Genomic DNA, 26,015 nt, shown 5'->3' on the forward strand with positions numbered 1-26,015 from the left:
TTAAATAATTCTGTGTTTTCCACTGTTTTGTCTCATTTCCTACATTTTGGAATTTGTCTTCTAATCTATCTTCATTACACATTCTCTCTTCAATGTGTCACTGCTACAAACTTACCTAGTTTTTAATTTCAATATTTTTTAGACATTTCATTTGGACCTTTTTCAAATGTGCTATGTCACTTTCATCGCTTCTTTCCTGCAGATATTTTCAAGTTTATAGTTTTATTTCTAAAATCAGTATAAGCACTGTTATTTAAATAATCAGTGTTTGATAATTCTAATATCTGAAAACTTTATGAATTTTTTGCTATTTGTTTACTATTTATCTTCATTCTTATTGCTCTGTGTCCTCAGATGCTTGATTATGTTTGACTGTGTACTAATCACTGACCTTGAAAAATCCTGAGAATTTCCTGTGGCTAAGAAGCAAGGTGCCTTCCTCCAGAAAGAATATGCATTTGCCTCTGTCATCTTGTAGTACTAACCATTCCAGAACCATTTTAAACTAGAGATTCCTTAGATGACTCATTGATGCAAATTTGGACTGAAAATTCCATGTGAATGTCCCTACCATGGTCAGACCATCTCAAAAAATATATATGCTTTTTTCTCTTATCTTCTGCTCTGCTCAGCACCAAGGCAAATCTCCCAAATATACCCAAGGGGTGGAAAAGGGGAAACAGTTTACCTTCTGATTACGTTTACTGTAAGGATGTAGCCCCTGGAGGAGGGTTGTCCTAGCTACTCTTCTTACCATAAGCAAGGCCATGGCTTTCTCTTCATCTCACCCTACAAACTATTAACACTTCGTTTGATTTTTCTGGATTTAGCTTTGATTTCCCTCTCTCTCTCCACACAGAGCTAACAAAACCTCAACTAAATTTTGTCAGAATTTGGCCTCAGACAAAATTTGATTGTTGTGCTTTACTTAGTTTTCTGTGTGCTTGTTTTTTTTTTTGTTTTTTTTTTGTTTTTTTTTTTCTTCTTAGCTTGTGGCTTAGAAATATCATTAAAAACATTCACTAATTTCTCATTTTCAAAATAAACAAAATATTACTATACAATCCAGCAATTCTACTTTTGGGTATATATCCGAAACATTAAAAGCAGGGACTCATAAAAGTGTTTGTATACCCATGTTCATATTCATCGCAGCATCATATCAGCAACAGCCAAAAGGTAGAAGCAACCTGAACGTTCATGCAAGGATCAATGAAAAAATGAAACATGGTCTAAACATAAAATAGACTATTATTCAACCTTAAAAAAGGAAGGGAATGTTGACACCTGCTACAATATGCATTAACCTTGTCAACATTATACTGAGTGAAATAAGCCAGCCACAAAAGGACAAATACTGTATGATTTCACTTACATGAGTACCTAGATTAGTCAGATTCATAGAGACACAAAGTAAAATGGTGATTGCCAAGGACTAGAAAGAAGGAAGAATGGGAAGTTATTGTTTAATAGGCATTTCAGTTTAGGAAGATGAAAAAGTTTCTGGAGATGAATGATGGCAATTGCTGTGCAACAATGTGAATGTACAGTAAATTCATTAAAAGTAGTTACAATGGTAAATGTTATGTTATATACATTTTACCAGAAGTTTTAAAATTCTTATTCAAATGATGAATTTTCTTACCATCACATTCACTTACATACATAAAATGAATAGTGTTTATGTGCTTAATAGGGACATTTTCAGAAAGCACTTTGTGTCAAGTCTGAATAACATTAAACAGACTAAGCGGTTGCTCGTGAAAATCTTTGAATATGAAAGGTGTGGCCTTCATATACACTGAGTGGCCAGATTATTATGATCTCTGAATGCATAATAATCTGGCCACTCAGTGTATATCCCATATAATAAAAAGCTAATATGCAAATTGTCCCCTCGACCAGGAGTTTGACCAGCAGGCAGGCCGGTCAACTGCCCATGTCCACTCCACCTAGTCAGGCTAGCTGGAAACCACCCATACACAAATTCATGCACTGGGCCTGAAATAAATATAAATAAATAAACACACACACACACACACACACACACACACACACACACAGTGGCCAGATTATTATGCATTCAGAGATCATAATAATCTGGATACTCAGTGTATAATTATATGTAAAGAAAACAATAACACATTGGAAAAATAGCAAGATATAAGAAATAAAACTAGGCCTCAATTTGACACTAATTACAGGGTCAAAAGGCTCATAAATATATAAATTACACATTGCTTTAATACAGATACCTTTAAATAAAGGTTTTTCATAAGTTACTATATTATATTATATGACTGTAATCTTTAATTTTTAAAACTACTGTAATATCCTTAAATCAGAGTAATGTAAAATAATCTCTTAAATTCTTAGAATATCACTACTAAGCATTTATTTTATAAAAAGTTGAATTAGAGAATACAGTACTTTTAAATTCTTAACTAGTTTTACCAATATCAACTAAGTACTTTTCATAATATTGTTAAGGGGTTTAAAAAAGAACTTAGAAACCACATAATATCCTCCAGGGATGAGCTGCTCATGCTATAACAACTGGGGGAGGACAAAAAGAAGGAGCAATGTTTCACTGTTAATTCTATCCATTTCCCACTCTTAATCTGGCTACAATCACTTGATAGACAACTGCATCTACACCCATCTTAATCTCTTTCATGTCACTCTCAAGAACATGTATTTTCTTCTGTTGTAAGAAAGGTCCCTCCATCATAAGTTGGTGATATGTAGTTCTACATTCCCCATCTCTAGCTCTTTCCCTTCCCTTTATTTTAATAAAGTTACATTTCTTCCACCTTTAAAGAAAAATACTCTGCTTGACCTTGTACACCTACTTCACTATATAGCCTTACAGTCAAGTAACTAGGAAGTATAATTAATCTTGATTCCTTCTCTCTACTTCATCTCCATCTTCATCCTTAACCAGCTCTTTCTCTCTCCAACATGCCACTCGCTGCTCTTGCTAAGATCTCAATATATAACCGACTAAACTGCGATACATTTCAGGATGTCTCTTTGGCATCTAACACAACTACCACATAGTCTCACAAATTTCCACTTTTCACTTAAGAGTTATTCCTCTCTTATCTGCAATATATTCCAGTTTCTATGTTGGTTTTATGGAATATATTTTATGGCAGATATTGTCATGTAGAATTTTTATAGAAACTTTAATGAGACAGAAGTATTCCCCAACTTCATTGCTTCACACAGCAGTTTGCTGGTTATCTGGCAACAAAGCATTTAAAATTTGCTTACTTTTTTTTTTTTATGAAAAGTAGCTATATTATATTTTCTAGCAAATGTTAGAGAATAAAACCATCTTTCTTTGAAGGGAAATATAACATTTTGATTAAAAACGTGAAAATAAATGCTTTTTGAAATTTTTTTATGTATAAAGTATTTTGGAAAAAATGTTGATTGTTGCCAAAAATAATAAGTTAGTAAAATTAATAAGATTAATTAAAACGCATATCAGCATACTTCAAAGTAGAAAACAAATTTTTATCTACTTTTAAATCTATCAAACAAAGAATTTTAATAAGTTTTGAATCTGTTACAAACTTTCAAAAATAAACCTCCCAAATAATTTATAGGAACAACTACTTGACATCAGAAAAAATTGCAATTACTGCCTGGTTTCAACCTTTGAACTATTAGACAGGATTGAAAAATTAAGATTTAGTAAACACAGCCAATGTTACATTTCTTTCATTTGGATGTATGTACCTTTACCAGGTATCTTTTTCAACTATGATAGCTATTAAAAATCAAATAGGCAAACAACTGCTTGTAATTCCATTATCCTTAGATGATATTTTAAAAATTACACAGCTCATCTACAAGTCCTTTAAAAGTGGTGACTTCGTCTTCTTCATCTTTGTATCCCTAGAACTTTGACCCAATGGCATACACCAAATAGTTATACAATAAATATTCTGTGAATGAATGACCGAATATTCAGGCAAGTAAGTTAGTAATATGAAAAATATGTACACACACTCATACACATACCTAAGAATGTATGTAATACCTAGTTAAGTAAACAAAATATTACCTAAAATGGGTAGCCTCAAATCACAATGCACATACATCAATTTGATGGTGTTAATGGCTCAACTCGTAATTATAATTTCTTAATTAAGATATGTTCTCATAAATAAATATATCAGAATTGTCCTATATATAACATGTGAGACTCTTAACTTACAAAGTGAATCATCAGTGATACGAGGAATATAGAGTCAAAAAATAATAAAGCAAAACCAGTAAAAAAGAACTGTTTCCTTAACAAAACAATGGCTAAATGACCCAGCATAAATAAAACCGTAAAAAGTATTAAAAATTAGACTTGCAAAATAACAAGTTCAAACTAGAAATCAAATAACAGTATTTTTATTTTAAGACTGGTTTTATATCCAACAATCTCATTAAGAACGCGATGGCTATTCACATAATTTTCACAATCGTATAAATTTTCCTTTCAAGCTATATTCAAATTTTTTAATAATAAACCACATAATTACATATACACTTAGTCCTCTATAATACATTACAATTTTATTGGAGAAAAATTAGATGCAGCCACAAAATTATATTCTATTAACATCTTTAATTCTAATCGCATCTCTGAAAGAAAAAACTAAGAGAAAAGTAAGCAAAATAAAAGAGAAAAAATGCTGTTCCCAAAAATGGATTAGGTTTCAAAAAAAAAAAATTACAGATATAACAAATTGCTGATTATTTAATGATTATAGGGTCAAATTAATTATATCCAGAAAACATCTACCTTATAACACTGAGACACAAAATGACTTAACTGAATTTTATGAATAATGTTTATCAATCTTCTGTATCAAGGGTCTTTTTCCTTAAAATGTATTTCAAGGTAAGTGTGAGCTTAAGGATATAAAATGTGTACAGGATAGAAAATGTATTAAATAAAGCAACAGTCTGTAGCAAACAGTATAACTGTTTGTCATTTTTTACAACTCTCATAAAACTTCCTGGAAAGCTCTCTATTATTCTGAGACTTGTAGTTACCCTACCTATCTAAGTTTGATGTTGTCCAAAAACGTACCCATGATCTATTCATTGTACTTTCATAGTGCTTAAGGGAAAAAAAAGCAGCTGTAATACTTAAAAAAATAAAACTATCAAAGCCAGACTTAGAAGCCAAATGATCTCGTTGTTACTTACCTCCTGGAAATGCCATTAGCCCGACATTTATGGGCACAGGACTTGGCGGAGAGGGGTGATGAAGTTGGGGACATGTTGAGAGGGGCAATCAAACTGTTGATGATCTCAGTCAACTGTGCACTCTGCAAGAAAAAAGTCAACTGCTAAGCAAGAAGTGAGTGAAATCTCAGGTCTTCAGTATCTATTAAATGCTTAACTTCTCAGGAAAAAAATATGTTTTTAGTAAATAATACAGACAGGCAAAAGTAGGTTTACAGTTGTGAGTATACAAAACAGACTTTATTCTTTTTATTATTAAATTATCATCTGTGTACATATTTTAACATTGCCCCCCCTCCGATACATACCCTCCCTCCCCAGAGTTTTGTGTCCATTGGTTGTACTCTTATCTCCCCCCAGATTTTATTCTTGTATTATTATTTATAATTCTTGTATTATTTTCTATAGAAACAACTGTAAATCTACATTTGCCCATCCCTGCTACATATATTTTAAACTACAAAGATGATTAGACCACTACTAATATTCTATTTCATATAAGTAAATTTTCATTTTAGAGTACTCCTCCTTTTTCGTGTCCTTCCTTTGTTACAGTTCCTTTATCTATTTATCCTATCTTCTAAAACATTTGAATTCAGGTAACAGAGTCTATATAATAATTCCTAAGCTAGCCAAATTAACAATCATAGCTATGATTTATTAAATGTGTAGTATGTGCCTGACACTATTCTAGGCATGAGAATATTTCTAATTGTTACAACTAACCTGTAAAGTAGATAATATGATTTTACTACATACTAGTATAACATCAATTACAGAGGAGAAAACAAATTTCCCCCTCTGTAATTGATGTTACATGTAGTAAAATAGTTTAACCTGCTTGACCAAGGTTTATAGTTGGTAAGAAATGAAGCTATAATTCAAATTCAGGTTTTAATCTCATGCCACAACTGCTTCTTAATATTTTTCCTAATTCAAAAATATCAGTTTTGAGGGTATCAAAAATTTTATTGCCCCCACATCCAAAACTTATATATATTTATAATGTATAATAAATATCAAATCATTCTCAAAACAATAATCTAAAACAAGTATAATAAACATAGACTACAGCACTAAAAATAGTACATTTCTATAAAAGAATGGCAATTATTTTCATTACATATGTAATGTGTTCATTATAGAAAAAAAAGTACAGATAAGTTTACTAGGAAAAGAAAATCACCTGTAATCATATTTCACACAGAAAACCATTGTTAGTATCTATCTATCTATCTATCTATCTATCTATCTATACACACACACACATACAGTGTGTGTATATATTTATATATTATATATATTATATATGTATATATCTACACTGAATTTTTTGAGCATACATGAGCATTTGTGTATATACACAACATGTGAGTGCACACACACACACACACACACACACACACACCTTTTTAATTAATTATGCCACATCAACTTTCTAAGACCTGGTTTTCTGACTTAATATCATGTGACTACATTTTATTAATTGTAAGATATGCTATTATAAAATAAAGGGATATATGAAATTATTTTGAAACTTCATTTATATGAAACTAATAATGTGCTATTAGAAATGAGACTAAAGAATATGTTGAAACTAAATCTAAAATTTTAATACTTCAAAAATCTTTTATTAAAAAAACCCTGAAATGTTTTCACCATTTATTAATGTTTTCACCATTTATGTAAAATAAATACATAACTAAAAATTATTATACTTTATTTTAAAAATTATTTTACTTTTTAGATTAAAGCTCATTTTCAAAATCACCAATACAAAGAGATTCTTTACCCAGTGATAAAGAATTTACTAATTTATTCATGAAAATAAATGTATAGAGTATCTATTTTTCCGTCTGAAACACTGACACACTCTTCTCTTTATCCACCTCCAAAATATCACCTAAAATACTGTAAGCCACTGGAGGTCGTTGGTCAGGTATGTCTGTGATTGGCCCAGAAGACAACATTACAAACAACCCCTAGTCTTTACTCTAACAACCATCCCACTTCAGCCAATCAGGTCTCATTTGCTTGAGTCCATGTTTGGGACAGTAAAAATTTATTAGGGACTTACTCGACTTCCTATTTACACAATCCTTTTTATTAAAGAACCCATATTCCAGTTTTACCTTTCACTAAAAATATCTATCAATATATTATTCAAATAATCATTTCAGATCTATTAGGTGGTACCAGTGTTCTAACCCTGTGGAAAAAGTCCAATGATAAGCAATTTTGTTGGAAGAAAGATTTTCCAACGAGTGTAAATGAATGATCATCCTAAGGCTATGTACTAATCAATACCTTATATTATACCTTATATTTATTTCATACCTTATATTATATTTAAATAATCATAATTACATCAATATTATAATAGGGGCTAGTCATATACTATTTTCATTTTACTAATATCAGATTGCCAACTTTAATAACTATAACCCAAGAAGACACATTTATCTTCATGTCACTCACACTGTCCTCTTCTCATTACTTACCTGTTTTTCTATGTTGCGAAGAAGCAGTGTAGGGCTACTTGGTGACATTTCAAAGTCTTGTTCTGGTAAAGGATCTTGACTCTCTTGGGGAATCTGAGGATTCCCTGTAATATTTAATGCAGTTGCTTGGTCTGCAAATTGTATTTGCTTTTTCAAATTGTCTTTTGGAAGTTGGCATTCTTCTAGGATCACTATCCCCTAGTTAAACATCAATTAAAGAGTTTAAATGAAAACAAAATTGACTGTTAAATTAACCTTAATGTTATAATACACTTGAAACCATGCTTCTTATTACCCCTTAGAAATCAGAAAATACACACTTGGTAGTTTAACTCTAAAATACTGGCTGATTTAAAACATGTGTAGCTAAAATAACATGTATGTCTGATGGATCAGGCTTTATAAAATATTGTCATAAATTATATACATGCAGTATTTTTGTCTTCTATTGGTTTTAGTTATTAGTATTAAAAGCATGACACATTTAAAGTTAGAAGCTTACAAGCAGGATATGAACATTTCAGACTGAAATTTAGAATATTTCCTGATTTAATCTTGTATTTTTAGTCACTAGCATTTCCATTTGAGTTTTATATTTGTGTACTCCCAATTTCATAAATTAAAATACCAAACTTATAACATCCAAACTACAATCTATTATATTAACTCCTTTCAGAGTCTGTAAGGACAAGCGCCAAGCCTGTTGTTGCCAGTCAGCAGCCCCAGGCAGGACTGCACGCTTGAGAAAAAGTACTCTCCAGGCCAATCAAAGCTCGTGTTGTTTACAGGGTAAGTTAATAATAAAGACACAAGCCTTCAAATGTGATTTCAAATTCTGAAATGTAAGCAAGCAGAAGAATATGTAGGGACCTAGCTTCCTCTGCACTGCCGGCCACACGCCTGTACTGTGTCTTCGAAGAGCTTGCTACACTTTCTCCCACATTCCTGGCTGCTGCACTCCAACTGCTACCACCTAGGTCTCTCAGAGGCCAGGGAAACAGGAAAGAAAGGAGGAAAAGGAGTGCACAGATATGATCTTAATGATTTCATAATCCTTTCTCACTGCAAAACTTTTTCCCTTTCTACCCCTTTTACCCCTGTAAAGAATAATACATGTTATCATATAACATGTATGTAAATGTAGATTTTCGCAAGATGCCAAGAAGCCCCTACAAACTAGCTGAAGAGATATTAAGTACCTAATGCGGTTAAAATATTATATTCTTGTCATGAAATATAGACTAAAACATTAATATGTTATAGTATTTCAAGATGGAACTAATTAAATGACTGCTGTGGGTCAGCTTCCATCATTTATAAATGCTATTTATAGGATGAAAACTGCCTATCTATAATAATAAAAGCATGATATGCTAATTAGATCAGACAGCCAAACACATTCCGGATGACCCTCTGGACAAAGCTGGGGCTGCGCGGGCCAAGGCAAGCACTGCAGCTGCAAGGGCCAGGCCCCTCGCAAGAATTTCATGCATCAGGCCTCCAGCAGAATAAAATATGCAATATATGAGTAATTTTAGTTTATTTAGGGAATCTAAAATTTTACCATGACCATGGTCAGTTATGCTATTAAACATATATTGTATAATTTTGTAGTAATATATTACCTTGATGTTTGGTAAAAGTAAAAAATTATTCTTTTACCTATACTTAACAACAATGCTAGGAAAAGAGGATCCAATTTTTTTTTTTTTCAAATGCTCACCTGAGGATATTTTTTCCACTGCTTTTTAGAGAGTAAGAGGGAAGGAGGAGGAGAGGGAAAAAAAGGGGGGTAGGGAGAGAGAGAGAAAGAGAGATCAAGGTGAAAAAGACACATCCATCTGTGCCCCAACTGGATATGTGCCCTTAACCTAAATTAAAATCACACCCTTTGGTGTGCGGACTGACACTCTAACCACTTAAGACATAGTAGCCAGGGCAAGATAATCTAATTTTTGATCCCATTTCAATGACTATTTTTCTAGTATGCACAAATATGGCTGTCAAAAAATCTGAAGAAATATATGGAAAAGAAGTTTCTGTTTTGATATTTTTAAAAACCAAATTAGTCTTGATAAATATAGTGTCATCAATCACAAAAACTCTTTCAAATATCTGAGATGTCCATTCAAAAACTGTACAAGTCTCTTGCTAGGTTTTTCACAAATTTTTCATGCAAAAGAAATACAAGTTTCCACCTATTTAACTATAATTCTCTGTTTTGATTACAGTTTATAGTATGGGCCAGGATGCTCTGAATTAGCCTGATTTCATAACTCCTACTTATAATATTGTTTATAAACATAAATTGATTCTGAATTTCAGAAGCTCAACTTATAAACCTTAAGATACTATCTTTTTATATGGCAGGGGGCCGACCATAATTAATTCAATGAAAAAGAATACTTTAAAAATTTAACTGGGGAGACATTCATAGTCAACTTCATAACCTATTTTTTTTTTTTTTCTTAAACTGTTTCTCTGGTCACAACTCTCATAGTGTGAGAAGAATGGACATGATTTTTCTCTGCCGTGGCCAAGAAGTCACTGCAGAGATAGTTTCTGTTCTTAAAATTCAGGAAAAGGACATTTGGGTGTTGGGTCATAATGATGTACACTTTAAATATGTTATCATTTTATTTGTCAACTATATACCTCAATAAACCTGCATTTAAAAAAATCAGGAATAGTATGTCATACATAAAAAGAGGCAATAACAAAAATATAAAAAAATCTTTAGAATAACGAATTGAAACAAGTGAAAACTCCAGCCTGAGATGAAAGCAAATCAACTGCTCTAGAGGAGACACTGTTTCTGATAACAGCACTGGAGAGATCCCCACCCCACTCCCAGGTCCTCATAGAGAAGAAATAGCGTGAAAAAATAAGCTGTCTTAGCAACATCTTTATTACTTATATAGTCACCGAGGCAAATTTTAAGCAAAAATCTTAAATGAAAATTTAAACATAAGGAATGTATAATTTAAAATGTGGAAGGTCTTATTACAGGATAACAAAACAAAAATTTAAAAAGAGAAACCATAGCCAGCTGTTGTCTTATTGAAAAGCTGAAGCAGAGAAAAGAAGAAATATGAAAGTTATACTGTGTTATAAAGCTACTACAAGAACAAGGAAGAGATATTGTTGGCATCTGCTTTCTTCTCTCTAAAAAGGGAGGTCATCTGGAACGTGTCAAAGACAGGGCAAACGACAGCTTCACCAACTACACTTGCAGATCTCCCAGTGGATCCAGGCTGTGTTTCCTGACCAAACTGGCACTGATTTAAACAGACTATTTACAAAAGAGCATCTCTCCATCTCTTCCCCTTCCCCTTATCTCTAACGTAGCCTAGAAGAAAGGATTTGCTTTCCTTTCCTTTCAAGATACAATAAACAGAAAAATTCTGTCTCACTCAAGATAACCACTCTTCTCAATGCTTTTTTCTTATAATAACCCAAGAATCTGTAAAAACAAAGAAAGTGCTTGTTTTCCTATTCAGTATAGTAACAGTTCAACTAAATTGCAGATAAATAGCAATTAAACATATTAATTCCTAAGAAATTTAAGGATAAACTACCAAACTAAATAAATATATTTTGATAGCATAATATTAATTACATTTTCCATAAAACAAATGTAATGTGATTCTTAAGGGAACAAAGGGTCACATATACATCTAGCCTCGCCCTACACCAAGACGAATGTAAGTAAGGCCATATAAATTATTACTGAAAAGTTTAAATTTTTTTCCTGAAAATAACTTGTTTAAAAAATATGAACATATAATCAAACTTTTAAAAATGTTTAACAATTATACAGCACTGCTTAGAACAGACAAAATATTAAAACATATTTTCCCAAGTCAAAGCAAGATGAACTAGACTGTCTAGATTAAAATATAAAACATACAATTTAGCTGAAACCCACTTTCTTGGGAATTTGTAAATTGTTTTAAACCTGACTCATGCTTACTACTCTTTTTGCTTTAAGAGGAGAGATTATTTGGTGATTTTGAAAAGACTGGAAAATCACTACAACTGAAGGTAGCCCTGGTGAAAACAGGTTTAAAATAAGAAACAGTCACTACAGTAATTGAATAGGAAACTTCCATCAAGAAACTATTCTGGAACATAGTTCCCTCAGATGCAACAGAGAGAACCAGTAAGCCTAAGGTTTTATTTCTGTCTTTCCATACATCTTCCTATAGACGTCACCATCATATTGTTGACTCTCTACCTTTCTCTCCTGTCCTTGCACAACCCATACTTTCTGCTCCTTTGAATACCATAATAAAATATTTTGTTATACATAAAAAAGATCATGTTGTTTCTTGACTTCAGACTTTTAAGAAATGCCCTTTCCTAATTTCTAGTTCTATTTTTTCATCAAGCAAAGTACTATTTATTCCCCAAAGTCATCCTGAGGCATTATCTCTTTATTGATGTCTTCTCTGACCCACATGTTAACCCCTAAAATAAGGGTTCTCTCTATGCCACTTCTATATGTTATTAAAAGCATGTGTCATTGCACATATGTATTACATCATATTGCAACTATGTACATGGTCTATCGCTCCTACCAAAATATAAACTCATGACAGACAGAGCCTAAAACTCATTAATCTTTATTTATGTGCAGACCCTCAGTGGGTTGGGCTAACCACATGGTTCCAGAAGTCCTCCCTTCACAGCTTTTTGTTTTCAAACCAATCACCAATATTTCCTCCATTTCATTATCTCCACATTTTCACCATGTTGAATACAATTTCCCACAAAAAAAGTCATAGAGATATTAGCAATATTTATATTAAATTAGACTTCATGGGATTGCAGGAGAACTCTTTTTGCTATTGCTTCTATGGGAAAATATACTAGTTCCAAGCAAACATGCTACAATTTTGGAGAAACAATATATCTTTAAGCTAGGGAAATCCCATGTTAAATTTCCCCTGGTTGGAATTAAAACAGCATTTATTTGTGTAATAATTTGCTTAATCTGTATTCCCGTAGACTGTAAATTTTATGAGATTTGTAATATTTACAACTGACCAAGAATAGTATCCAAATTCTCAAGCACATACCACCACCACCACCACCCAAAAAGAATAAAAAAGATAAACTAACTCTTAGACAGAAAACAAAAACAAAAACTGGATAATTAATTACAGCAAGGCCCAATCTCACAACATTCAGTAACAAATTAAAACAGCAATAAAATAATACTTCACACCCATTATGCTGGAGGTAAAAACATATAAAATGAAGGCAAGAATGTGGAGAAACAGGAGCTCGTAGGCACTGCCAGTGGGAATACTGACTATCCAGGAACATCAGTGAGTATAAGAAAACTGAAGACAGTCATGCCCAACACCCAGCACTTCCATTTTTAGACATGTAGCCCAGAGAAGCTCTCCACAGGCTCACAAAAACATAAAAGATAATCACTGCAGTATAATTTTTACTGGCATAAAAATAGAAACACTATCAAAAGAAAATAGGAGTAGAGATAAATATTTCATTGTATTCATACAATGCTATTCTAATCATATAACAACATACTGGAAGTATAAAAATGCATAAATAGTATGCTGAGCAAAAACAAGCAAGTTGCAAAGTAGTTTGTAGTATCATTTATACAGACTTCAAAAGAATAGAAAATATTATTTGTTGACACAGACACCTATCTGCCAATAGTATAAAATATACATACTGAAACCTATATAATTTTGTTAACTGATGTCACCCCAATATATTTATTAAATAAAAATACATAAAAACAATAAATATAAAAAATGTTGGAGTCAGAATAGTGGTTACAGTGGTATGGGGGAAGAGAATGGGCTGCAGGCCCATACGACTACTTCAATTGCACAGGTAATGCTTCTTATTCTAGAAACTAAATGCATTCTGGCAAAAATTTAATATTTGATAAATTTGAGGATAGGTATTTCTTTCTGCAACACTTTGTTTTATAAACTTTTAATAAAACAGAAAACTCTAAGGAGATTTCAGTAAGATACACATTCAATATTTCTTACATATAATAAATACATGGCAACAAAATAGAAGTTTACAAAAATGTATATCATTTTCTATTAACTGGAATCCAACAGAGTTCAGAATTGCTTAAATATGGTAAAATGGTCTCAATAAATACAAAGGCATTACAAAGATAGCTTCAATTTACAGCAATTAATATATAAAAAATCTTAACTAAATTTTTGTAAAACCTATAACAATTATTTTGTGTGGAGAGATGAGGACAAACTATCAATAAATCAGTAAAATAGAACACAGAAAATACCTTGGAGACACGAATCTGCCTGTGAATATCCGTTAGTTGTTGGATTTTGTATTCCAGCTCTGAAATCTGGGCTTGAAGCCACGTCCATCGGCTGCCAACTCTTGCTCTGTCTACAAGCCACTTCCATTCAGTACTACAGTTACTGTGAACAACATAGACATTGTTAGGCAGAGCACAAAGGCAATCAAGTTTTCACAGAGGCTGCTTAATAACTTCCTTGACTCCTGTCATACAATCCCAATTTCCTTTCCAAAACATCTAATTACATGAACTGAGAATGGCATATCAACTTCTTATCACAGAAAAAGATTCAGTTTTCTTATCTTTCCATTCCACAAACACCTGTTTTTATTCAATGTTACTTAATCAGCAGTAGATAATCTCCTTTGCTACTTAATACTTTATTAATGCGGCAGGGCTGAAATAGGAGTGGGCCAGCAAAGAAAAGGAAACAAGAATGACAATAGTAACACCACGTAGAAACTATTGCATGAGGCTTTTCTAGCAACCAGATGTCAAGCAACCAGACAAGTCATTTGAACTGTGCTAGATCTAAATCCAAGTAACAAACCTTAGCTATGCAACTGTACTCTATGTAAGTTTTATTTGCTAAAACAGAAATCACTACTAGCTAACTACTTAAAATAAATGTAAAGAAATTGTCAAAAATTATCAATAATGAATGCTCCGTTGCATTTCAAATACGCATGCCAAATATATAGATTTTGACATGTTTATTAAAATAAACAGCTTGTTTAAAACCTGATTCCAAGCATTCAAGGCCAGAGATGACAAAGAATTTAGGTAAAGCCTTTGTTTCATGCATATCTATCTACAATAATAAAAGGGTAATATGCAAATGGTCGGGATGCCTCACATGTTAACGACCTAACAGTAGACTGCATGCGCAGCAGGAGCAGGGGGGCGGGGACTTGCATCACACTGTCACAATCCATCACCAGGAAGCCTCCGGGGGAGGCCCCGTGTGCCTGAGCTAGGGGTCCGGAGGCCTCCACACTGCAAGGTTTGGGGGTCCTGAGGCTCTGAGCGGCACAGAGGCAGGGCCCCCAGCTCCGGCCTACCTCTTGGGGGCAATCCATCGAGGAACACCAGATGGGTGGGCAGGGCCTACATCTTTGGTGCAATGGATTGTGGGGGGCTCCCGCACTGTGACAGGGCACAGGCCAGGCTGGGGGGCCCCTACCATCCAGTGCACAAATTTCATGCATTGGGCCACTAGTTTGAAAATAACATTTGAACCTTAACTCCTCTATCTTTTGGGAAGGGTGAAGTTCTAATCCACATTTTGTAACATTACCAATTAATTACTGAATTAAAATAAAAATACTCCAACCACACCAAGTAGAAAACAACTATTTGGGGGACGGAGGAGAGACAGGGAAAGAGAAGGAGAGAGAGGAAGAGAGAGGGAGAGAGGGAGAGAGAGAGAATCAATTAGGAACTTCAGATTAAAGGAAAAACCTGACAGAGATTGAAGGTAAAACTGAATGGCAATAATTACTTAATGGAAAAACACACCTTTATGAGAAACTTGTTTTAAAATGGCATTTATCGTCAAAACCCATAGAATGAATGTACAAGACCAGAGGTGAACCCCAATGTAAGTTATAGACTCTGGGTGGTAACGCTGTCTCAGGGTAGGTTCAAAGACTGTGAAAAGGCACTGCTCTGGGGAAGGATGCTGATAATGGGGGAGGTCATGTTTGTGGCGTTCAGGGCGATAACTCTGTATTTTCTGCTAAATTTTGCCGTAAGCCTAAAACTGCTCTAAACAAGCAAGTCTGTTACTTTTTTAAAAACAGGTGTAATCATAATAGAAAGTCTTTCATATATACTTTAGTCAAAGAAAACATTTATTATAAGAGATCATTAATTGTCAGAGAAACATATTATAATTGTAACTTTACTATACAGAATTTACCCATTATAACAGGATTTTACATTATATCAATGTTCCCAAAAGCTATATTTTTTTTAAGATTCTAATTGCACACACAGTGATTAAGGAGACTTTCATATATATTAGAACTTCCATTGGAATTATTTATTCAATTTATATTCACTATTGTGATTTTATAAATTGACACTTTTTAAAAATATATATATTTTATTGATTTTTTTACAGAGAGGAAGGGAGAGGGACAGAGAGTTAGAAACATCCATGAGAGAGAAACATCGATCAACTGCCTCCTGCACACCTCCCACCAAGGATATGCCTGCAACCAAGGTACATGCCCTTGACCAGAATCGAACCTGGGACCCCTGAGTCCGCTCTATCCACTGATCCAAACCTGTCAGGGCTAAATTGACACTCTTAAATCAAATTTTTATAATCAGAGACAAAATAAGAGAATGCGTATTAAAAATACCTATTCACAGATAATATTTAATAACACTAACTGCCAATCATGAGATCAGTGAGGAAGGCAAGAGCCAGGTCATGCAGTGGTTGCATAGGTGAAGGTAAAGTGTTGGATTTTATGCAAAAATAACGTTATTAGCAAGATCATAACAAAAACATTTTTTTCCTGAGCACTCTGGCAACCAGTAGAGAGAGCACTAAAGTGGGACAGAGAGGAAATAAGGAAACTATTGGGATGCAACTACAATAAGTTGATAGGACTTATAGAAGTATGGTGTAGTAAGCATGGAGAGATCAAAGATGATCTTAGACAGTCTTTCAGTTAAGTTTTGTTCCAGTTGGAAAATTTCCCTACAACATGCACTTTTGCTTGGCTATCAAACTGATGATTAGCTAAAATGGTAAAATACATTATGGTAAACTATAATAAAGACATATTTTCATGGAGCTCATGTTATTGTACTCCTAGTAAAGATATTCTGATATTCAAATTAAGTTTATAAAATTCATTTTTATGTTCATACACTATATTAAAATACACTAACAAAGAAAAATAGCAATATCATATTAAATTTAAATAAACTAATACTGGAGCTTTGTGGTATATAAAATGGATTGTCTGGAAAGGATACATTATCCTACATTTGAATAGGAGTAAATAAAATACATTTGCTATAATTAAAAGTGGTAAACAAGCTTTTCCACTGTCAGTAGGACATCCCCTGTGGGCTCCCAGACTGTGAGAAGGGCCAAGCCAGGCTGAGGGACTCCCCCTCCCCCAGGCCCCCCTACCCTTCCCCATGCACAAATTTCATGCACCGGACCTCTAGTTAGCATATAAGACTGCTAACACTGATCGCCTGCATCTCTCTGGTGTCTGTAACAGACCACTACATGCTGACCATGAGGAAGGGCCCCTCCTTCCAGTGAAGATGAGAGCGAAGACATCTGTGAGTGGAGACCACCTGGGCATGAGACTAATCAGTCCCCAGAACAACAGCCTATGCCTTCAATTGCCATTCTTGCTTGTTTGCACTGCTTGTTTGCACCACTTAACTTGATTTAAACAGCTTAACTTGATTTAAACAGCTGTTTAAATCAAGTTGTTTTGAGTATAATTTCTCTTGATACTATCTTCTTGTGAATATCATGAACCTACACCCCTGTTTTGCCCCTGAAGTACAGTTCACCAGAATAAGACAGAACTTTGTAATATCACATCCTACATTACCAAGACTTAAACAGGGGCTGGTATAAATTATGCCTTTAACATAAATTTTTAGCTCACTTATAACAATAAATTAACTATGATTTAAAAAAAATCAAAAAAGGAGATCCAGTTGCAGAAAATAGCCCAAGATGCCGGGACAGGTTTGGCTCAATGGGTAGAGCGTCGGCTTGGGGACTGAAGGGTCCCGGGTTCGATTCCGGTCAAGGGCATGTACCTTGGTTGCGGGCATGTCCCCAGTGGGGGGTGTGCAAGAGGCAGCTGATTGATGACTCTCTCTCATCAATGTTTCTAACTCTCTATCTCTCTCTCTTCCTCTCTGTATAAAATCAATAAAATATATTTTTAAAAAAAAAGAAAAAGAAAAAAAAAGAAAATAGCCCAAGAATTATATTGGGAGAAATACATTAAATTATGCCAAATTTCTCCACTGGTGTTTGTTCACCTAGGAAGAGCTTATCCTTGCCTAAAATCTGATTCCTTTAGACCAGAGGATGGTAAACTTTTCCTGTAGGCAGGCAGAGAGTAAATATTTTAGGTTTTGTGGGCCACATAGAACCTTAATAAATACTCAACTTTGCCATAATAGCATGAAAGCAGCCATAAATGATACATACATGAATGGATGTGTATTCTAATAAAACTGTTTACAAAAACAGTCAATGGGCTGAATTTGGTCCATAGGCTGTAATTCTCCAATCCCTGATGCTATTAAATTACTTGCTTTTCAACTTCTTTTAAGCTTGCTTTTAAGACCTATTAGAGGTATAGATAGAGGAGCCACTGACTAGTGCTAATTCACTCTTGAAGAGTGAGTTTTTTGGGGTCTCTACTGAACGCTCCAAATCTTCGACAAAGTCTTTCGCTCTGCTTACTCAGAACTCGAACATCTCCAAATTGTGTACGAGTGCTGGAAATTATTCAGATTATGGCTTCCTACTACTGGTAGTTCTTTATTTGTCCTTGTGGAGTTTCATGTACACACGCATAGCTTAGTACTCAAAAAGTATCTCAAGGGGACCACAGGAATATTTCTGGAGCTTTTCAGTTGCATATGAAGATCCCTCAATTTCAGTACTCTGATCTAGTAATTCCAGCTATTTCAGCCTCCCAAATCTAACCTCTGTCTCAATTGAGGCCACTGTGTTCTACTTAGCTTTCTATGCCTGCATCAGAGATCATAAAATGCCTTCAGGCAGAAAACAAGGGCAATCAGAGTCACTTCATGTTTCTCTTTCCTCAGGAATCACTGAACCTCTGCCCTTTGCTGCCTTGCACCCACTGTGTCCATTTTCTGAAAACAGTGACTCTCTCATATAAAAGATGGGGCAAAGGTAGACTTAAAGTTGTGAGTAAGCAAAAGTGTTTATTCTTATATTATTATTTATTAATTACTGTATTATTTTCCATACAAACAACTATACTCCTACTTTTGCCCACTCTGTGTTTTTTTATTTAGTCCTCACCCAAGGATTTTTTTTCTTCATTAATTTTTTAGAGAGAGTAGAAGGAAGAGAGGAAGGGGAAAGTGAGAGACCTTGACTGTGAGACAGACAAATAGATTGGTTGCCTCCCACATGTGCCCCAACCCGAACCGGGGTATATACCCTTGACTGGAAATCGAATGCAACTGAGGTATAATACCTTGACAGGGAATCAAATCCAAAACCCTTAAGTCTGCCCGCTGATGCTCCAACCACTTGGAAAACCAACCAGAACCCCACCCTGTATTTTGTCCAGTTTGCTCATTAAGTATAGCCAAAGAACAAGTACAGTACCAATAACTTCACTTCCATTATGGCTAGAACTCAAAGAACTTTCATGTATTAAAAAAAATAATGGGGTGTGGAAGTCAGGTGAAGTACTGGTTAATTATTTTCAATAATTCAGGTAGGGACAGAATCCTAGAGGAAAGCAAAACCAACAGATCCCTGAAAACAAAACCAAACAAACAAAAACAACCCTTTAGAGCAAAGCTAATTCTTAACTATTAATGAGGGGGGAAATCTACATAGTCATGTTGAGGTGTATTGTTATGAAACTTTAGCATATACCTTACTTAATATACCTCTCCCTCAAAAATATTTTGTGCCGTAAGGATCATTTAGGTCAGGGGTCTTCAAACTACGGCCCGCAGGCCAAATGCGGCCCGCAGAGGAGTCTGATCCGGCCCACCAGGTTTTTTGGGCAGTGAGCACAGACGAGGTTTTACAGTAGGAATTAGTAGTTCATATAGTCCGGCCCTCCAGCTCTCTCAGGGACCGTGATCTGGCCTCCACTTTATAAAGTTTGAGGACCCCTGATTTAGGTTAACAAGTTCTCATTAAAATGTTCATTGTCTTTACGAAAAACTAAGCTTCATTGACATACAGGTGAATAATATTAATATTCTATTTACCACTAACAAAATAAATCAATGAATAGTTATGAACTCTAGGAAAATTTGACAGGAGATAAATCAAGTGGGAAGGGTTCATTTAGAATGTTCAAGGGAAATCTGAGACTGGAACTAAAAAGAAAGGAGAAACAAAATGGAGAAAAAACAATCTGAATATATTTTACAGTTCTGCCTAGAACTCTGGCAGAACCAAATCTGTCAACTGCATAAACAGAAATGTCCAGTGTTAGCTTAGAAGAATTTACAAATCAGACTGCCAAATTTAATCTCGTTCCCTTACTATCATCTATCCACCCTTTTCCCCCAGTCAAAGGAAGAATAAGAGAAAGAAAAAAAAGAGAGGTTTGGGACCACTTATGTACTCTAAATACTGCTCTATGTCTATTGTATGAAAAAAATTTTAAAGTTAATGGTCTGTTAGGTAGTCTTAACTCTGTTTTTAAAATCCTTGCAAAATATTAAACACTGACAAATAGCATACAAATAAAGAAAATAAATGAAATTTTAAACTAGTCTAAACATATTTGCTAAAGGAACAGTCTGAAGTCATGCACTTAGCAGTTAAACAAGCACTGTGTGTTTGCACAAGTGCGTACCTCTTTTGTTCAGAAAACCAGGCCACCATGTAGTTTCCGCAGGAGGCGACCCAGCCAATCGGGAAGTCACCCCCCCACCCCCCCACCCCCCCATCCCCCGCTGATGCTGCCACTGCCGGCCGCCCGCCCTGGCTGCCTGCCCTCAGCCCTCATAGCCACGTGGCTTTGTCTGGAAGGACATCCGGAAGACGTCCTGTCTATAAGTTCTAATTAGCATATTGCCCTTTATTAACAGACTGGAGGCCAGAAGCACGAAGATTCGTACAAGAACGGGCCTTCCTTCCCCTGGCTGCTGGCACTGCCTTTGCTTCGGCCAGAGCCGCCTTTCCGCCTTCTCACCCTGCCCAGAGGCCTGGAGTGGCTGGGGAGGTGTGGAATGCCTGTGTCATGACACAAGCATCCCACCCCGCCACCACCACCGGCTGCTTGGTGCCTGCATATGCAAATTAACCTGCATACTCACTCCTGACTGGCTGGTGGGTGTTCCGAAGGTACGGTCAATTTGCATCTTATTCTTTATTATTAGTGTAGATACAATAATAAAAGTTATGTGTGATCTGTCTCTGTTCACATCTTCCACTCCCAAATTTAATGCCTTTTCCATCTTAATTAAGGACTTACGTATGGTGGCTGTAAGTCTACAGTGTGAAGTGTGACAACAAAACTAGCACAAACTTGTTTTTTCTTCTTTACAACCTCATAGATAGGAGAGTCATTCTTATCGTACATCTCAGCAACCTTAGCATAGATTGTTTCCCCTTTCCTTAAGCCAAGACCTTTACCTTTTCACTTAAAGGAAGCACTTTACGACTTCTCTTCGGCATATCCAAATTGCCAGCATCACTACTCTTGCACTTTGGGGTCATTATTAAGTAAGGGTTACTTGAACACAATCACAGTCAGGGAATAACCAAGATGGCCACTATAACAGGCTAGGAGCATATTATTGCGTGGATACACTGGACAAAGGGATGATTCATGTCCTGGGCAGGATGGAGTGGGTGGGACAACATGAGATTTCATCATACTATTCAGACAGTACATAATTTAAAACTTATAACTTGTTTATTTCTGGAATTTTCTATTTAATATTTCAAACCACAAGTGACCATGGGTAACTGAAGCCAGGCAAAGTGAAACTGCAGACCAGGGGGGCCCACTGTCATGCACTGCACAGGGGCCTGCCTGAAAGTACAAGCAGAGCTCAAATCCAGCACGAGCTCTCCATCCCAAGCCCTGCAATTACACATCTGAATCTGCTTAAAGGAAGGAGTAACTTCTATTACACCAAATGGACCAGTGATGGCCCTGCTGACCACTACAATGGACACTGAAAACATGAAAAGTGATAAAAGACGATTAGACTACTCTTGTTTCTCATAAGGTAATTATCACTATCAATCCAGAATTGAGCACAAGAGTTTCTGCTATAACTCAGTATATGCAGTCCCAAATAATACCGTGTTCTATAAAATAGCTGAACTTACAGAGGGAACAGAATCAGAGCCAAACAACTAGAAATCTATGGAATTTTAAAAATCTGAGTCCTAAAAAAAACACACACAAGAATCTTTATAAAAATATTAGTACAGTTTAAGTTTCCACTGGCATTTGTATTAGTAAGCCTGTCCATCCTTTAAAGCTTCATATCTGAACTCATGCTTCTTCCTTTGCGAAAAGAGACAGAGAAGATATTCACTTCTAACAGAGACCAGGTTAATAAAAATTTAAAATAGCTTCTAGAGGTAGCTTTCTTGATCAATTTCTTCTTAACAAACGTGAACTATCCTCACATCTACTTCAACTGAACTTAGAACTTCCTCTGATCTTTTATAGTGGAGTATATAGCAATTTTTAAGCCAAAAAACCAGTACTTTATTGCAAAATTGGAAGATAATTTTCAGCATATTTCTTATACTACTAAGTTGTGAAAAAGCTTTCCCCCTCATCATTCTAAAACATTAACGTGCTTACAGTGGTTTGGAAAACACTCCAAACCAAATTCCACACTATTGACATCTTTCCTCTATAAGCCAAATGCTAAAAGAAGTTTTTCAGAGAAAAGGAAAATTATATAGGTTTGAAACAAGGTTCTATATAAAGAGAAAAAAAACACTGGAAAATAACTTTTTATTTTTCTTATCTTTAATGGATCTAATTGATAATGGAACTAATTATTTGTCCAAAGTAATAACAACAATGTAAGCAAGTTTGTATTTGTGTGTATCAGTGTGTGTGTGTGTGTGTATGCTTGTGTATAAGTAAAAGTGATACAAGGGACAGAAGAATTAGGATTATTTTGTTATTACAAGGTACTTGCACTACCCAGAAAGAGTTATGTTATTTAAAAGAAAACCTGGACTAGCTGTATACGTACTTTGCAAACTCTAGGGTAACTACTAAAAAAAGAGGGGGGGAAAGGAATTGATATGCTAAAAATAGGAGAGAAATAAATCACATAAAAGTGTTCAATTATAACTACAAAATGTAGGAAAAAAATGGAAGACAAAAATAAGAGCAAAAAATGGGCAACAACAACAACAAAAAACAACAGTGACAAATATGGGAGATATTAATCTACTATATTAATAATTACTTTAACTAAAAGACAGAGATTGTCAGAGTGGATCAAAAAACAATACCCATCCCTGACCAGTTTGGCTCAGTGGATAGAGTGTCAGCCTGCGGACTAAAGGGTCCCGGGTTCGATTCTGGTCAAGGGCATGTACCTTGGTTGCAGGCACATCCCTGGTAGAGGGTGTACAGGAGGCAGCTGATCAATGTTTTTCTCTCATCCACGTTTCTAACTCTGTATCCCTCTCCCTTCCTCTCTGCAAAAAAATCAATACAATATATTTTGGAAAATAAAACAAACAAGACAAGTGTAGGTTGTCTTCAAGAAACTCACTTTAAATATAAAACATACAGATTAAAAGTAAAGGGATAAAGAGAGTTATGCCACTCTAACACTAAAGCAGGTAGCTATATTAATTTCATTCAGGGCAGACTTCAGGGCAAGCAAAGTTAAGATGGATAAAGCAAGACATTACATAATAATAAAAAGATCAACAGTCCAAGAAGGTAACAATCCTTAATGTCTATGAGTATAACAAAAGAACATCAAACAATGTGAGGCAAAAACTGACATAATTGCAAGGAGAAATGAATTAATCCACTATGACAGTTAAAGACTTTTAACACTCCAATCAGAAATGCACAGAGCCAGCAGGCAGAAAGTCAGTATAGTTACAGATAAACTCATCAATCAACTGAAAATAACTGACTCAAGAGCTCAGTACATCCAACAACGGCATATTACACCTTCTTCTCAAGCTAACATAAAAGTCATCAAAAGAGACCATGTTCTGGGCCCTAAAACACACTTGAACAATGTTTTTAAAAAAGAAACCATATAATGTCTGCTCTCAGACTACAATAGAATTAAAGTAGAAATCAATAACAAAAACAAACTGGAAAATCCCAAAATACTTGAAGATTAAACAATATACTTCTAAGTAGCACATGGGACAAAGAATAAATCTTAGCTGAAATTTTAAATTATTATGAACTTAAATGCAAATACAAATCATCAAAATGTGTGGGATGTAGTGAAGACAATGCTTATGGGGAAAAGCACAAGAGAAAAGCACAGGATGTATAGTATTAAAATGTATATATTAGAAATAAGAAAGATCTAAAAATCAATAATCTAAGTTTCTACCTTAAGAAGAAAAAAAGCAAATTAACGCCAAAGTACAAGAAATAATGAAAATTAGAGCAGAAATCAATGAAACTGAAACTGTGAAAGCAATTAAGAAATTAAACCAAAAATGTGGTACTTTGAAAACATCAATAAAATCAATAAGTCTCTAGCCAGGAAATTAAAAAAATAAAATAAAAAAAAAGACTAGAAATCCCCTAAAAGACTATGAATATAAAAGAATAAAGGAAAATAAACTACTTAAATACACCAACTTGATAATTTAAATGGGGCAATTCCTTGAAAGGCACAACTTATCAAAACACACACAAGAAATAGACAATCTGAATAGTTTTATACCCATTAAAGAAATTGGATCAATAATTAATAACATCCCAAAACAGAATATACCAGGCCCAAATGGGTACACTGGTAAACTCTACCAAAAATTTAAAGAAATTTGACCAAGTCTCTACAATCTCTTTCAGAATATAGCAACAGAGATACTATTTCTTAACTCATTCTATGAGGCCAATATTACCCTAATACAAAAATCAAAGACATTATAAGAAAACTACAGATACATATGTCTCATAAAGATAAATGTAAAAATCCTCCACAAAACATTAGCTATATCAAATTCAACAATCTATAAAAAGATATATATGCTATGACCAAGTGAGATTTATCATAGGTATGCAAGGCTGGTTCAACATTCAGAAATCAGCCGAAACCGGTTTGGCTCAATGGATAGAGCATCGGCTTGGGGACTGAAAGGTCCCAGGTTCGATTCCGGTCAAGGGCATGTACCTTGGTTGCGGGCATATCCCCAGGAGGGGGTGTGCAAGAGGCAGCTGATCAATGACTCTCTCTCATCGATGTTTCTAACTCTCATCTCTCTCCCTTCCTCTCTGTACAAAATCAATAAAATATATTTAAAAAAAAAAAAAACATTCAGAAATCAATTATTTATTCCAAAGATCAATTAATATATCATATATAAAATAAATACAATTCAGTCAGAAAAAATAGTATGTGCACAATAACTATTAACTCCCACATTCAAACAAATTTCAAATACCAGTACAGTGATAACAGAACACCAAAAGACTGTGCTTTACATTTTATTCCCATCTATAAAAATTAAGTCCTTTTTATTAAAATATAACGTGTTCAGCTTAATTCTATAAGATTCCCATTCATCTTTGAGAATTAGATAAACATGTTGAACTTCTCCCAAAATGCCACGTATACACAGTATTTTGCATCAATTTAAATTCAGGAACATTAACAGATTCCCTGGAAGCTAGATTGAAAACTATGTTCTATCTAGCTATTTAAATAAAAGTAATGCAAATTTTTAAAAAATTTACAATTTAGTTTCTTAGTTGTTCTGGTCACGTTTCACTAAGTGCTCATTGGCCACACGAGGCTGGTGCCTGCTGGATCACACAGATACAGAGCATCCCATCACCTCAGAAACTTCCCTCAGCTAGAGCTTTCTGGAACATTAACATAAGTAAAACTAGTTTGTTCTGGTTTTTTTGCTTTCATATCTAGAAACCTCTCTTTGAAGTAGGTTAGATTCCAAGAGGATAGAGGCCATGAATATTTAGACTCATTAGGGTCCAGCACATGATAAGCATGAA

The 26,015-nt window shown here is 34.6% G+C and overlaps 1 protein-coding gene across 3 annotated transcripts in view; it reads right to left on the minus strand.

Annotated features, from left to right (window-relative positions):
- Positions 1–26,015, minus strand: part of KANSL1L (KAT8 regulatory NSL complex subunit 1 like) — an 82,598-nt gene that overhangs the window by 38,969 nt on the left and 17,614 nt on the right. For all 3 annotated transcript variants that reach the window (XR_014795839.1, XM_084893340.1, XM_084893341.1), the window contains exons 3-5: positions 14,062–14,203; positions 7,758–7,955; positions 5,218–5,339 (exon numbers count right to left, since the gene is read on the minus strand). Coding sequence is in view for 2 of the 3 variants with exons in the window: in XM_084893340.1 (XP_084749466.1) it covers positions 5,218–5,339; positions 7,758–7,955; positions 14,062–14,203 (462 nt within the window). In the remaining variant the exon portion in view is untranslated. The remainder of the gene's footprint in view (positions 1–5,217; positions 5,340–7,757; positions 7,956–14,061; positions 14,204–26,015) is intronic.

This window comes from Pipistrellus hanaki (assembly GCF_964339955.1).
Source record: "Pipistrellus hanaki genome assembly, chromosome: 8".
NCBI lineage: Eukaryota > Metazoa > Chordata > Mammalia > Chiroptera > Vespertilionidae > Pipistrellus > Pipistrellus hanaki.